The sequence below is a fragment of the Hyperolius riggenbachi genome, chromosome 8, assembly GCF_040937935.1.
Source record: "Hyperolius riggenbachi isolate aHypRig1 chromosome 8, aHypRig1.pri, whole genome shotgun sequence".
NCBI classification, from domain to species: Eukaryota; Metazoa; Chordata; class Amphibia; order Anura; family Hyperoliidae; genus Hyperolius; species Hyperolius riggenbachi.
Genome location: NC_090653.1, coordinates 131,735,456 through 131,748,405, shown reverse-complemented (window position 1 = coordinate 131,748,405; position 12,950 = coordinate 131,735,456). Strand labels below are relative to the sequence as shown.

At 43.1% G+C, this 12,950-nt stretch overlaps 1 protein-coding gene across 2 annotated transcripts in view; it reads right to left on the bottom strand.

The window, feature by feature from the left end:
- TRPC5 (transient receptor potential cation channel subfamily C member 5) overlaps nt 1–12,950 on the bottom strand; it is a 490,145-nt gene that overhangs the window by 118,066 nt on the left and 359,129 nt on the right. For both annotated transcript variants that reach the window (XM_068251108.1, XM_068251110.1), the window contains exon 4: nt 4,000–4,336. In XM_068251108.1, the coding sequence (XP_068107209.1) occupies nt 4,000–4,336 (337 nt within the window). The remainder of the gene's footprint in view (nt 1–3,999; nt 4,337–12,950) is intronic.

The window sequence follows — 12,950 nt, the reverse complement described above, 5'->3', positions numbered from 1 at the left end:
AAAACCTGCATGCTTCTGGCGGTTGCAATTAAGTGTAACAACTGAATATGAAACACAAATCTGCTGGCTGTGCTTTGGCTATCATGTGTTACAATTTGTACATTTTGTCATTTGCTGTTATCAGATTTTTACATTTCGTTTTTATTTCTGGAATTGCTTTTCATTAATTATTCATTCATGACAGCATTGTTATGCACTTCCTGGCTGGGCCTTCACCATATCACAGGTTCAGGACCAAGGGAGACTGTACAGCTAGGATCTGCACAATAGTTCTAGCTTTTCTCATTCCCTTGTTTATCTTGTTTTCGTGCAAGCTAAGCAGTCTCAGTAGACACTTGCAATACATTAACATAATAAAACAGCTCCGTTAGGTACAACGCAATTTATCATGATTTAACATGCAGTATTTAACAGGATTATTCATTATGTCACATTTGACAACAAATTTAGAAACCTGCTCAGGCAGAAACAGAACAATTGGCTCTGTGATGCGGTCTATGCAAATGAGGCATTTTTTTCCTCTTTGTTGTGCCAAGTCCTCATGTAAAGAAGAATTCCACAAAGTGTCAGCAGAAGCAGTGTCCGTGTCCCTGTATGCTTATCATTACATAACTCTGGGCAGCACTGGGGTATAGTGGATAGCACTCTTGCCGTGCACCGCTGGGTCCCCGGTTAGAATCCCAGCCAGAGCACTATCTGCATGGAGCCACTAAAACTCCTGATCTGAAGAATGAACCCCTATATCAGAGGGACTGAAGTAGTAGTTTGGCCCCCTTACAGCTCTGGGCACCCTGCAGTCACTGGGGCTGCTCCGTTCTTGTTACGCCCCTGAACATACAGAGAAGACAATTGGCTTCCCCTAAATTTGCCCCTAGACTACGATTCATACACTACACAATATAGACATATGACTATGGTAGGGATTACATTATGTGCCCCTCTGAGGGACAGTTAAGTGACAAGACAATATACTCTGAACAGCACTACGGATGATGTCGGCGCTAAATAAATACTAATTGATAATAATAAGTTTCACAAATGTCTGGTAAATGTCCTTATGGAGTAATGAATCAAAGTCCAATGCCAATGAAACATTTTAGTTTAGTGTTCAATAGAGTGGAAAGTGCTTAAGAGCCTATTCTGGGTTTTTATTGATATATCAGTAAGGGCTCTACTTTAATTCATCCAATACTTCCTCCACCACCATAAACAATTACCCATGAGGAATTCCACTCACCGAGTTAGTTGGATTATGAATGACAGTAGTCAATTGGGCAGTTAGAGTATTTCAGTTCCACTTCAGTTAATTATTGCATGCGCATCCTTCAATAAGGCACCAGATTATGTGGTAAACACTGACAAATACTCAAAGAATCTCCTTACCCAACATATGCTTATTCAAAAATTCTCCTCACAATTTCTGTGGGGTTTGTAAAGGCTTGCAGAGTGTTTTAGAGCAGCCTCTACCGCACACAGTCTCCCGGGCTAACTGGCGCAATGAAAACTATACACTCCCGGCACTTCACTGCTTCAAACGTCTCCCTAGCTCACTTACTCTCACTTCTCGGGAGGAGTCTGACAGTGACCCCTGAGCGCATTGTTCCTTTCCTTTCTCGCTGGAAGTCACTCTGTCATGCCTAGAGATGAGCGTAATGACTTAATTACGATTTCGCAAAATTTCGCGTAATTAGTGTAATTACGATTATGGCCGTAAGTACATAATCGTAATGAAGAAGGATTTCGCGAAATTCCGCGTAAGCGTAATTTTCGCTTAATTTTCGCATTACAGTGGGTATCGCAAAATTACGTTTGCCTTGCATGCAACCGTTTGTAAGCGTAGTTACATAACGTAATTTCGCGATAGTTCATATTACTGTAAGCGTTAATTTTCGCGTCGTTTTCGCGTTACGGAATGCTATTTCGCATATAAAATTCGCCATGTAGTGATATTTCGCATCAAAATTCGCCATGCAGACGAAAATGCCTTTGGCGAAAATTCGCGAGCAACCCTGCTAACAAGTAATTACGAAATTCGCGAAATTACGAAGGAATGCGAAATTAAGTTATGGTTTAACGCAAAATTACGTTATGAACGAAACGCGAAATTACGCGTTGAAAATTACGCTTACGGTATTTTCAATTACGATTTTAATGGCAATTACACTACCATAATTTCGCATCGTAATAGCAAATTTCGCATGCGTAATTATAGTAACGCGAAATTTCGAAAATTTCGGCTCAACACTAGTCATGCCATCATACCTCCTCCATAGACACAGACACATTGCTCTGCTATAGCTGAGTGATGCGTTTCTGCAGCACTTGGCTCCCAAACTGTTGCCCGAAGGATCAATTCCTGGTCCTTTTGAAGTGACAACTTGTAAGCGTGAATTAACACATTTCAGAAATTACATGATTAAAAAACGTATCCAGACATATAAGAGTACTGCCTGGTGTTAGTAAAATAAGTAACTCATTTAGAATATGAAGTAAGTATGGTACATTCTATGTAGTAAAGAACCTTATTTTAGTAAATAAAGTGTCAGTCTGTTAAATAAGAGCCTCAGCATGCAAATAAAACATATTTACCAAATGATACTATTTACTATATCAAATATTTTTAAATACCTTTTTTTTACTTGCTTGGCATGTGCTTTGAAAGATTGCTTATAAAAATATAAATGTGTTTGAGTGTTATTATGGTTATATTGCCAATGTATTTCCTTTTAAGCAATACCAGTTGCCTGGCAGTCCTGCTAATCCTCTGCCTCTAATACTCTTAGCCATAGACCCTGACCAAGCATATGCAGAGCAGGTGTTTTTGACATTATTGTCAGAACTGACAAGAATAAGCTGCATGCTTGTTTCTGGTGTTATTTAGACACTACCTCTGCCAAATAGATCAGTAGGACAGTCAGGCAACTGGTGTTGTTTAAAAGGAAATAAATATGGCAGCCTCCATATCCCTCTCACTACAGCTGTCCTTTAAAGAGACTCTGTAACAAAGTTCCTATACCTGTTCTAATGTGGTCTGTCTTACTGCAGCCTTTCCTTGTTGCACAGTAGCTGTATTATCTCTGTTAAGGTGGCCACTAATGGTCCAATTTCTAGCGAAAAATCGTTTGAGCGATCAGAAATTCTAATCGGACGAAAAATCGTTCACTGCACCATCAACCAACCAATCATTGCTTCCTTTCTATCACGACCAACAAGAAAATGCAAATTTTGGTTCAACAAAAATTCAATCGGACGATTGTTTTTATAATCGTTCATTATCGATTGTGCACATCAACTGAGATTATTTACAACCAATCCGATCAGAATTTCTGATCGCTCGAACGATTTTTCGCTAGAAATTGGACCATTAGTGGCCAGCTTTATATAATCGAATCTTCTTTCCTTTGTCTGCTTTGTCGGGCTCAGGTACTCAGGCTGGAGTGTGCTGCTCTGCTTGTGATAGGATAGAAGTTATACACACCCTCTCCACGCCCCCTGCAGGCTCTGTGTGAGTCACAGACTGAGCTCCTCTCAGCCTATCACAAGCTGGTTAGCAGCCATGTCTTTTGTTTGTAAACACTGCCTAAAACTGGCAATTACAAGCCTGGATTGCAGCATGGAGTGGCAGAAAGAACACAGGGGGGGGCCAGGGGAACATAATGAATAGAATGGTATGCTTTTTATTGTAAGAATTTTAGAGTACAGATTCTCTTTAAAAACATTTGCAGCTGGTAACATTCAAAGGACAACAATGCAAAAGGTTAAAATAACATGTACTTGAATTCATTTCCTAATCTAATGTAACTTTTTTAGAGTACTTCTTTAAAGCCCTGTTAATTTGATGAGAAAGTAGAAAAATATAGACATCTGATTTCTTTTTTTTTAATTTCTTGCATATGTGAGAGGAATCGGTGGCTTAGTCTAACAGAGTGGTCCATTGTTTTTACAACATTTTTATTACAACATTTACATTTTTAAATATGATTTTAAAATGTGACTTACCTAAAACCCATGGCAATATCATCCACTCTACTACTGTGGGTGGAGGTCCTTGCATGTGTAAGTCAGTCCTAACTATGTGTTGGGAAGCCAGGAGCAAGAGGAAGAGGAACGTGAGATATGAGCCTGTGTGGCAGATAAACTTGATGAATGGCTTTTTAATGAACAGTCCCAGCCTGCTCTTAGGTGCTATCAAATATGCCATTGAAAGCACAGGAAAAAGCAGTCCAATGGTGATGCAGGTCAACAACTTCACTGCCCAGTGCTTCCGGCGCCAACCTGGGAATCCATCGTACCACAGTGTAGCCAGTAACTGCTGACAATTTGGCTGGGCCACAAACTAGAAACAAGAACAAATATATCATTAGGATACATACATTACATGTATACATTTATTTTACTTCTAAGTGATCAGTATACAGACGAAAATATTTACTTATCTGATAATAATGGACTGGTGACATTGGCACTGGTGACACTAATCAAAAGTTTTTTTTTCCTTTAGTATTCTTTTTTTCTTTAAAGGGAAACTCCAGAGTGTATTACATTAAAATCTTTCTCAACTTATATCAAGTATTGAATAAAGGGGAAAGAGATGCCCAGAGAAGATGAAATGCATTAAAAACAAATAAAATGAAAAAAGTGAGGTGGCTTACCTCAATGAAGACAAATTCATGTATTAATAGAATTTTATTGCACTAGCAATGCATTTTGTGGGCGCATACCCACTTCCTCAGGCCAAATAGCAGTGCCTTATAGTGCTTGTAGCCACAAATAAGGCACCTTTTGGCACTCATAATTCTGCTTGCAGTGTGCTATGGAAGATATTTGGACAGATGAATAAGCGCTGTGGCAGGAAGAGATAGTCTGAGAAAGTGATCAATGTTATTCATATATGTCACAGATTTCTCACATCTGTGCTACCATTTTCAAAATCTGCTCCCAATTTTGTGTCTTCCTGAGATCTACACCAGGTTTTACTGATCTCCATGAGAGAAGTAATCAGGTATGTACAAAAACACACATAATAGGTGGAGGCACCCCAATGGGGTATGCTATGGGTAAACTTGGATAATGAAACAATCTTACTTAGGGTTGGAGGTTTAAAGATAATAATTTTATTGGACACAGAACAAGACAACCCATTTTGTGGGACCTGCCTACTTCCTCAGGTCTGCAGTACAGTGCCTTATGCAGCTGCACGGACAGACTGGGTGCTCCCAACCCTCCAACCTGAGGTAAGATTGTTTCATTACCCAAGTTTACCCATTGCATACCACATTAAGGACCATCCCCCCCCCCCCAAGGGTGTCCTCTGTGGTAATTATCCTATGTGGTCCTTGTTCTAGAGTGCAACCCAACCTATCCTGAAGAGGATACGCTCAGTCACCACATGGAGACAGAATTCTCCACTTGCCTAATACTGTGGTTGCCACGTAACAACCCAGGTTTATAAGTAGAATTATTTGTTTCACATGTTATTTCATTGCTTGAAAATAATACACAATCTGGAGCTCCGGTTGTTTTCTGTTCCTTTTCTCCTCGGTTTCTGAGGTTCATCACCAGAATTAAATTGACCGGACAGCCCTCATCAGATGTGTAAAAAACATGTATTGGTTCTGCCTAGAATGAAAAATCTTCTGGATGCTAGCCCTGTCCTTTATACAGCTGTAGTGTGGTACAGACTAGGTGATTGGAAGATATTCAGTTGAATGCCTGCCATCACAAAGGTGAGATGAAGTAGAGATATCCCTGCTTTTCCTTGACCGTAATTGGTGGTTTAAAGGCAAGGTATTTGGGTGAAGCTCCCCTATGGCTGCCCTACCTGCCAAACTCACGCACAAATGGCTGTTGTTTAGGTCCAGTTTGTAAATGACCCAAAGCTGAACATCACACATAACTGTGATCAAATAACCTGATCGTGATGTATAATTATGAGAATTACAGAATTTTGAGCAAGTAACATTTTTGTGTAATTACGATCATACACACATTTTTCCTAATTACAATTTTTTTTCTGGACTAGATTTCTATGTAGGGACTATATCAACTAAGATATCTTAGCGAGCTCCACACCTAACACTCTGTGCCTATTATTCACTGTGGGTATGCTGCAAGGAGTCAAAAATATTACACCCACATTTATACCATACATTAAGATTACGAACTCTGCACTGCCTCACAGTCCACTTAGACAAATAGAGTCCTTGGCCACCTGACCACCAGGTTTAGATCAAGTCCAATCTTCACATCTTCATCGCATAGACTATCAGTTCAAATCTTCCACCAGATATGGCCCATGCAGAATTTTAAATGGTAACACCTTCTCCTTGTGCTCCCCCACCCACAGGGTCTGCTCTCACCTTAGGCTATGGCTGCCTAGATCCCACAGACAGCTAGCATAGCATGAACGTTCCAAACTCTCGATCATCCACTTCCTTATATCCTCCAGAGGTACTCACAGGCAGATTATAAAAATGCAATAAAAAAATGAAAAAAGATCATTGTGTAGGCTGCTTAATTTGTGAAGGGAGACCACTACCAACAGTATTACCACTATGCTAGTTTTATTCGGGACCACCACTTGTACACACTGTGGCTCCACCACCTTCAGGGACTGTGCTCACCTTGTATACCGGCTGCCCCAATCACAGACAGCTTCTCAGCATATGTGTGTACAGTTTTTCAGTGATCCTCATCATTGCCTCCTCGTTAGTATTTACTCCCTCCACGCCATCCAGCAAACAAATACAGCCCACTGCAACTGGATAAAGCTTAAAAAGCTGGATATAGCATAAAACCCTTTATTTAAGATCAATGTATAAAAATAGCGCTACTCACAAGCATAGATCAAGTTCAAGCATATCAATAAAATCCGAGGACGTCTCCTTCTTGCACTGCCGCCTCCTGCCCGCTTAGCCACGCCCTACGCGTTTCATCTAATGACTCATCAGGGGCTATGGGCTAGGATTGCCTGACAGTGCTTATGTACTTCCCCCTAATACATATTCATATCCTATCCGTGCCCCTCATTTCATTATATTACCACAATAACCCCCCAAACATTCATATTTGGCCATAGCCTATCCTTGGTGCTTGAGTGCTGCATGCCCATTACTGTATATATATTTATAAACTTTAATAATTACCTATTTGATATCGCTCCAGCAAAAACTTCCGCCTGCGCATGCGTCCCTCATCACTCACGAGACCTCCCTCTCCACTCTGTGGACTGCACAACATGGTGTGCCCTCTATTGTGCGCACGGGTCCAACAAGCCCCTATGACCTGCCACGTAGCCACACTTAATGTCTTGCGCGAGCCAGGAAGTGAAATACACTTCCTTGCGCTCCAATTTGAACCATCATCGGGCGCAGTGCTGCGCTTCATCACAAGAGCCTGGTTACCATAGCAACCCCCCAAACTGCCCTACTTCCCTTACCATACCCAGCATAGGTCCGTGCAATACTCCTATACCATCCACATTTTAAAAAATACACCATACAGACATCGATCACCCCTCATCCCAAATCCAACAACATATCCCCCCCCAAGCACATCAACCCACACTCCACCCTCTATCAATCTGTCAGATATGAAGCAATTTAAGTCCACCTCTACATTTAACTCCATAGGATGTAGAGTTTTCATTTTATATATCCACTCCATCTCTAATTTTGAGACTTCTCTAGTTTTGTGGCATCCTTGCCACCTAACCGCTAATTTTTGTAGTGCAGTGAACTGTAACATGTAAATGTTTTGACAGGCTGTGTCCTTCTACCCCTTTTTCTATATTTCTGATATGTTCAGACATTCTTTCCCTCAATTTTCTGGTGGTCCGCCCTGTGTATTGGATCCCACAGGGACACCATGCCAAATAAACCACATGCGCTGAGTTACAGGTTATGCATTCCCTAATCCTAAAATTTTCCGCTGTCTTAAACAAATTTACCATATATTTTTCTTCTCGATCTAGTTTTAATACAGGCATTACAAGTTCCACAGGGGAAAAAAACGGTCTGTCCCAACAGATCCCTTGTACTACTTTTAGGGCCATCTACAAATGTAGGAACAACCAAACTTTGCAATATGTGGTCCCCCATTAGTACATTCCAGTGGCGCTTAATTTTCTTCTCCACCTGTTTATGCTGGGCATTATAATCCAGCACAATAGAAAACCCATAATCTTTCTCTTCGAATCCTCCCGTGGCTTTATCCGCCAATACCGGAGACCTATCCATCTGCTGTACCTTCTGTAATTCACCAATTAACATTTCCCTCCTATATCCCTTTTCTTCAAATCTATTTACCAAGATCTTACTCTGCTCCATAAAGTCACTTTCCCTGGTGCAATTTCTTTTCATCCGGATGAATTGCCCCTTAGGTACATTGCGCAACCATGTCTCATGGTGGCAGCTACTAGTTGGTATGTAACCATTACGGTCAGTTTTTTTGAAATGGGTTTTGGTACCTATCCCCTCCACATCTTAAATCCAGGAAATAAATGTTCTGTGCACTCCATTTCGCATCCAACCAGATGCCTAATGTGTTGTTATTTAGAGTTCCCACATATTGGGATATCTGTTCTTCCACCCCCTCCCATATCTACAGCAGATCATCAATATAACGCCACCAGTTTTTTATTGGCCTACTTACCTGCAACTCCAGCACTTGTTTCTCCCACTTCCCCATAAAGATATTAGCGTAACTGGGGGCAAACTTGGCCCCCATCGCACAGCTGACCTTCTGTCTAAAATAATTACCTCCATACCAGAAATAATCGTGGTTTAAACAATATTCAAGAAGCTCCAGGATAAAGTCTATTTGTTGATTTTTTAAACCATTTTCTTCTACCAGGGCCTCCCTGACTGTCCTAGTCCGCTCAGCTTGTGGAATAATGGTTTACAGGGAGAAAACGTCCGCCGTAACAAGGAACCATCCCTCCCTGAACACCACTCCCTCTAGCTTCTGCAACATCTGCTTGGTGTCCCTTATCAGGTTTCGCAAGGCCTTAACCACTGGTTGGAGGAAAGTGTCCACATACTCACCGATTCTTTGGTTCAGGCCCCCTATCCCACCCACTATTGGGCGGCCTGGGGATGTTCAAGATTTTTGTGTATTTTTGGGTTTTGATATAATACCGGAATCCTAGGGGCATCCGGCAACAAATATCTGAACTCTGCATCCGTGATGATGCCCCCATCCAGCCCGTATCTAAGAATTTCACACAACCTTTTCCTATATTCCTGGGTGTGGTTACCCCTTAGCCGCTCATAGGTAGTATTATCTCCCACCAATCTGTCCATTTACTCCACATACTGTTGCTTGCTCAAAACCACAATCCCACCCCCTTTATCAGCAGGTCGCACTATTATGTCTTCCCGTTTCCTAAGTTCCTCAACAACCTTCCTATCCCAATCCCTCCCTCCTTCGCCAATCCTCTCCACATCCCTCATTACTAGATTCTTAAAGATGTCCACAGTGTTTCCTCTCTGATCCACGGGGTTAAATTTCAATGTACAGTATTCCTTAGGGATGTGTGTTGGAATCCATCACTATTCATCACCCCCTCCTGTGGTTTACTTAGAGAGTATTTTTTCATATTAAGAATGATTCCTTGTGTATTTATTCAGACTGATATAAGTATCACATTTATTCAAATTCTTGCAAAGCGCAAACTTCAAACCCCTATCCAATACTCGTATGTAACGATCGGTGTCAGCACACAGAGAGAATCTGATTATTGGTGATCTGCAGTATCACCAAGAATACAGATATATACCTGATTATTGATGATCTGCAGAATCACCAATAATACAAGTATAACTAACCTCTGGACACCTTTATAGTGTGAGTGTTTGGTGCAACAGTAATGACTTTGAGTGGGACCACCCGAGGAGCAGGTGGTCCTTGGCAGTATGGGAAATACCTCCCTCTGGTAAGTGCAAAGACCTTTCAGCAGCCTGAGACATCCAAAGGGGTGGAGCCCCAGGCTGAATAGCAGGAAGGCCCTGTGGCTAAGTGACACCTTGAAGGTGGGCGTCACAAGCAGGTCTGGAGACTAATCTCTCAATGGAGAGGGATAGCTCTCAAGGTCGGGCAGGCCAGGTTGGCAACACACGGGCAGATAAGGTACAGAGACAGAAGGCTGATTCGGTAACCAGGGGCAGGCAGGATTGGCAACAGGATATCAGATATGCGTAGGTACCGAATCAGAAAGCAGAGGGATAGTCAGGAATGCAATAGGTCATAACAGATATCAAACAATGCCTAGTCTTGGGTGTGAGGTCCATGGTCTCAACACCCTGGAACTAGTCTGAAGCACAATATGATGGTAACACAGTATCCCTAGTCTTGAGTGTGAGGTCCGTGGTCTCAACACCCTGGAACTAGTCTGAAGTATAACACAATGATAACACAGTATCCCTAGTCTTGGGTGTGAGGTCCGTGGTCTCAACACCCTGGAACTAGTCTGAAGTATAACACAATGATAACACAGTATCCCTAGTCTTGGGTGTGAGGTCCGTGGTCTCAACACCCTGGAACTAGTCTGAAGTATAACACAATGATAATACAGTATCCCTAGTCTTGGGTGTGAGGTCCGTGGTCTCAACACCCTGGAACTAGTCTGAAGTATAACACAATGATAACACAATAGTAATACAGAAGTAATCTGGCTCAGTGTGAATTCCCAGGTCCTCCTGGTTCTAACACACTGTGGGATCTGACTATGGTCTGAGTGCTTTCACGTAAGTGTTCGCAACGGCAGACCACCAGCAACTGACAAGCAAGATCTATAGATACTTGCAGTGCTGCGCAGCCCCGCCCAAGCCACTCAGCCAATCCAGAATCCAGCTGGGATCAGCTGATCGGCCTGATCAGCTGACTCCCCTTCTGCTGGTACAAATGTCTCGTCTCCTAGCGCGGGTGCGTGTAGCTCTCCATCTGTGTGCACTACTAGGCTCAGACAAACCAGACGCATGCTGCTGTGCGGAAGCCGCCGGTCTGAACGCGGAAACAGCCGCCCCGCTGTCAGACCGTGCGGCGGTGTCTCCGCAATCCCTTACAGTACCCCCCCACCCCTGAGGAGTGGACTCCGGACACTTCCCAACAGGCTTCCCAGGATGTGAGTCATGAAATTCCTTCTTTAATTCCTCCGCATGCATGCGACAATTTGGCACCCAAGATCTTTCCTCCACCCTATATCCCTTCCAGTGGACCAGACACTGCACTGACTTCTGCACTAAGCGAGAGTCCAGGATCTTCTCAATCTCACATTCTGGTTGGCCATCAACCCATCAACCCACACGGGGGGGGGGGGGGGGGAGAGGAATCCATGTATACTGCTGGCTTCAAAAAAGACACATAGAAGGATCTCACACCTCTCATACTGGCTGGGAGATCAATCGCGTAAGTGACATCATTAATTTTCTTGGACACTGGAAATGGTCCTATAAATCTAGGACCCCGTTTGGGTGACAGTTGCTTCAGGGCCCAATGCCGAGTGGACACTCATACCATGTCCCCTGGAGAAAAACTTCCACTTTACAGACCGTCTCTCATCTGCCCGTTTTATCTGAGGTAGAATGGTCTTAGGCTCAAAACCCCTGTATAGAGCGTCTGCTTTGGAATTTTTACTACCTGGTATGTGCGTAAGAGGTGACCATGAGGGACAGAGCCCGTCAGAAAAATCCGCACACTGCACTGCCACTCTTCCGACATGTATCTTGGTAGTACCAACATCAACTCTCCCCAAACAATGCTGATGACAATGGGCTGACCATTTCAGTAGCTGTCCTGAAGCCCAGTCAATCTGCGGAGAGTGGAGTTGTAACCAGGGCATACCAAGAACAACAGTAGAGTTTACCATTGGCAGGACCAGGATCTGTAATTTCTCTTCATGTGCAACGCCCCTAGACAACATGACAACAAGGGGGTTTGGAAAAGAGATTGACTACTCTGCAACGGAGAGTCATCCACTGCAGTGACCTGAATCTGCCGCTCCAGTGGGAACAAGGGTATCCCCAATTTTTTTACGAAATCGTAATCTATGAAGTTTGCTGCAGAACCGGAGTCTACAAAGGCTTCTGCGGAACTAGTCTGACCCTCCCATGTAATAGAGCAGGGAAGGAGCAGACGATCATTGTTTAGAGATAAAGACTGCTCTCCTATGGTATTGACTAACCCCAGTCGGCAGCATTCTCCTGGCCCTTTAGCACCATATAGACCACGTTTTCTTGGCCTTCTGTGACTCTTTTTCACCTGACTCAGCCCTGAATATCCGATTTGCATCGGCTCGTCAGGGGGCGACGAAGGTCGAGAAGAGTCGTATGAGACAGACCTTATAGCATTCCTACCACGAATCTGTTTCTGGTAGCGCAAACGGCAATCTATCTGCACGGCCAAAGAAATTGCCTCGTCTACAGATTTGGGCTCAGGATGTCCTATCATGACGTCATGGATTGCATCCGACAATCCTGCCAAAAAACAGTCTAACAAAGCATATGTTCACCATCTAGCCGAGACAGCCCACTTCCTAAACTCAGCGGCGTAAACCTCTACCGATTTACGACCCTGTCTGAGCATCTTGAGCTTCTTTTCAGCAGTGGACGAAATATCCCGGTCATCGTATATAATGGCCATGGCCTTAAAGAATTCCTGAACTGACGATAACGCCTCATGCTCTGCATGTAGGCTATATGCCCATGTTTCTGGAATCACCCGACAGCAGGGTCTTTATAAATGTTACCCTTTGGGATTCAGTTCCTGACAAGGTAGGCCTCAACTCAAAATAAGACAGTTCCCGATTTCTGAAATTCCGAAAGTCAGATCTATGGCCAAAAAACTTTTCAGGTACGGACATATGAATATCCGTGACTAGAGGGGATCGCACTGAATTTATAGCTAATTGAAGTTCCTGAATAGCCCCAAAAAGCTGGTGGATCTGGGTCTGT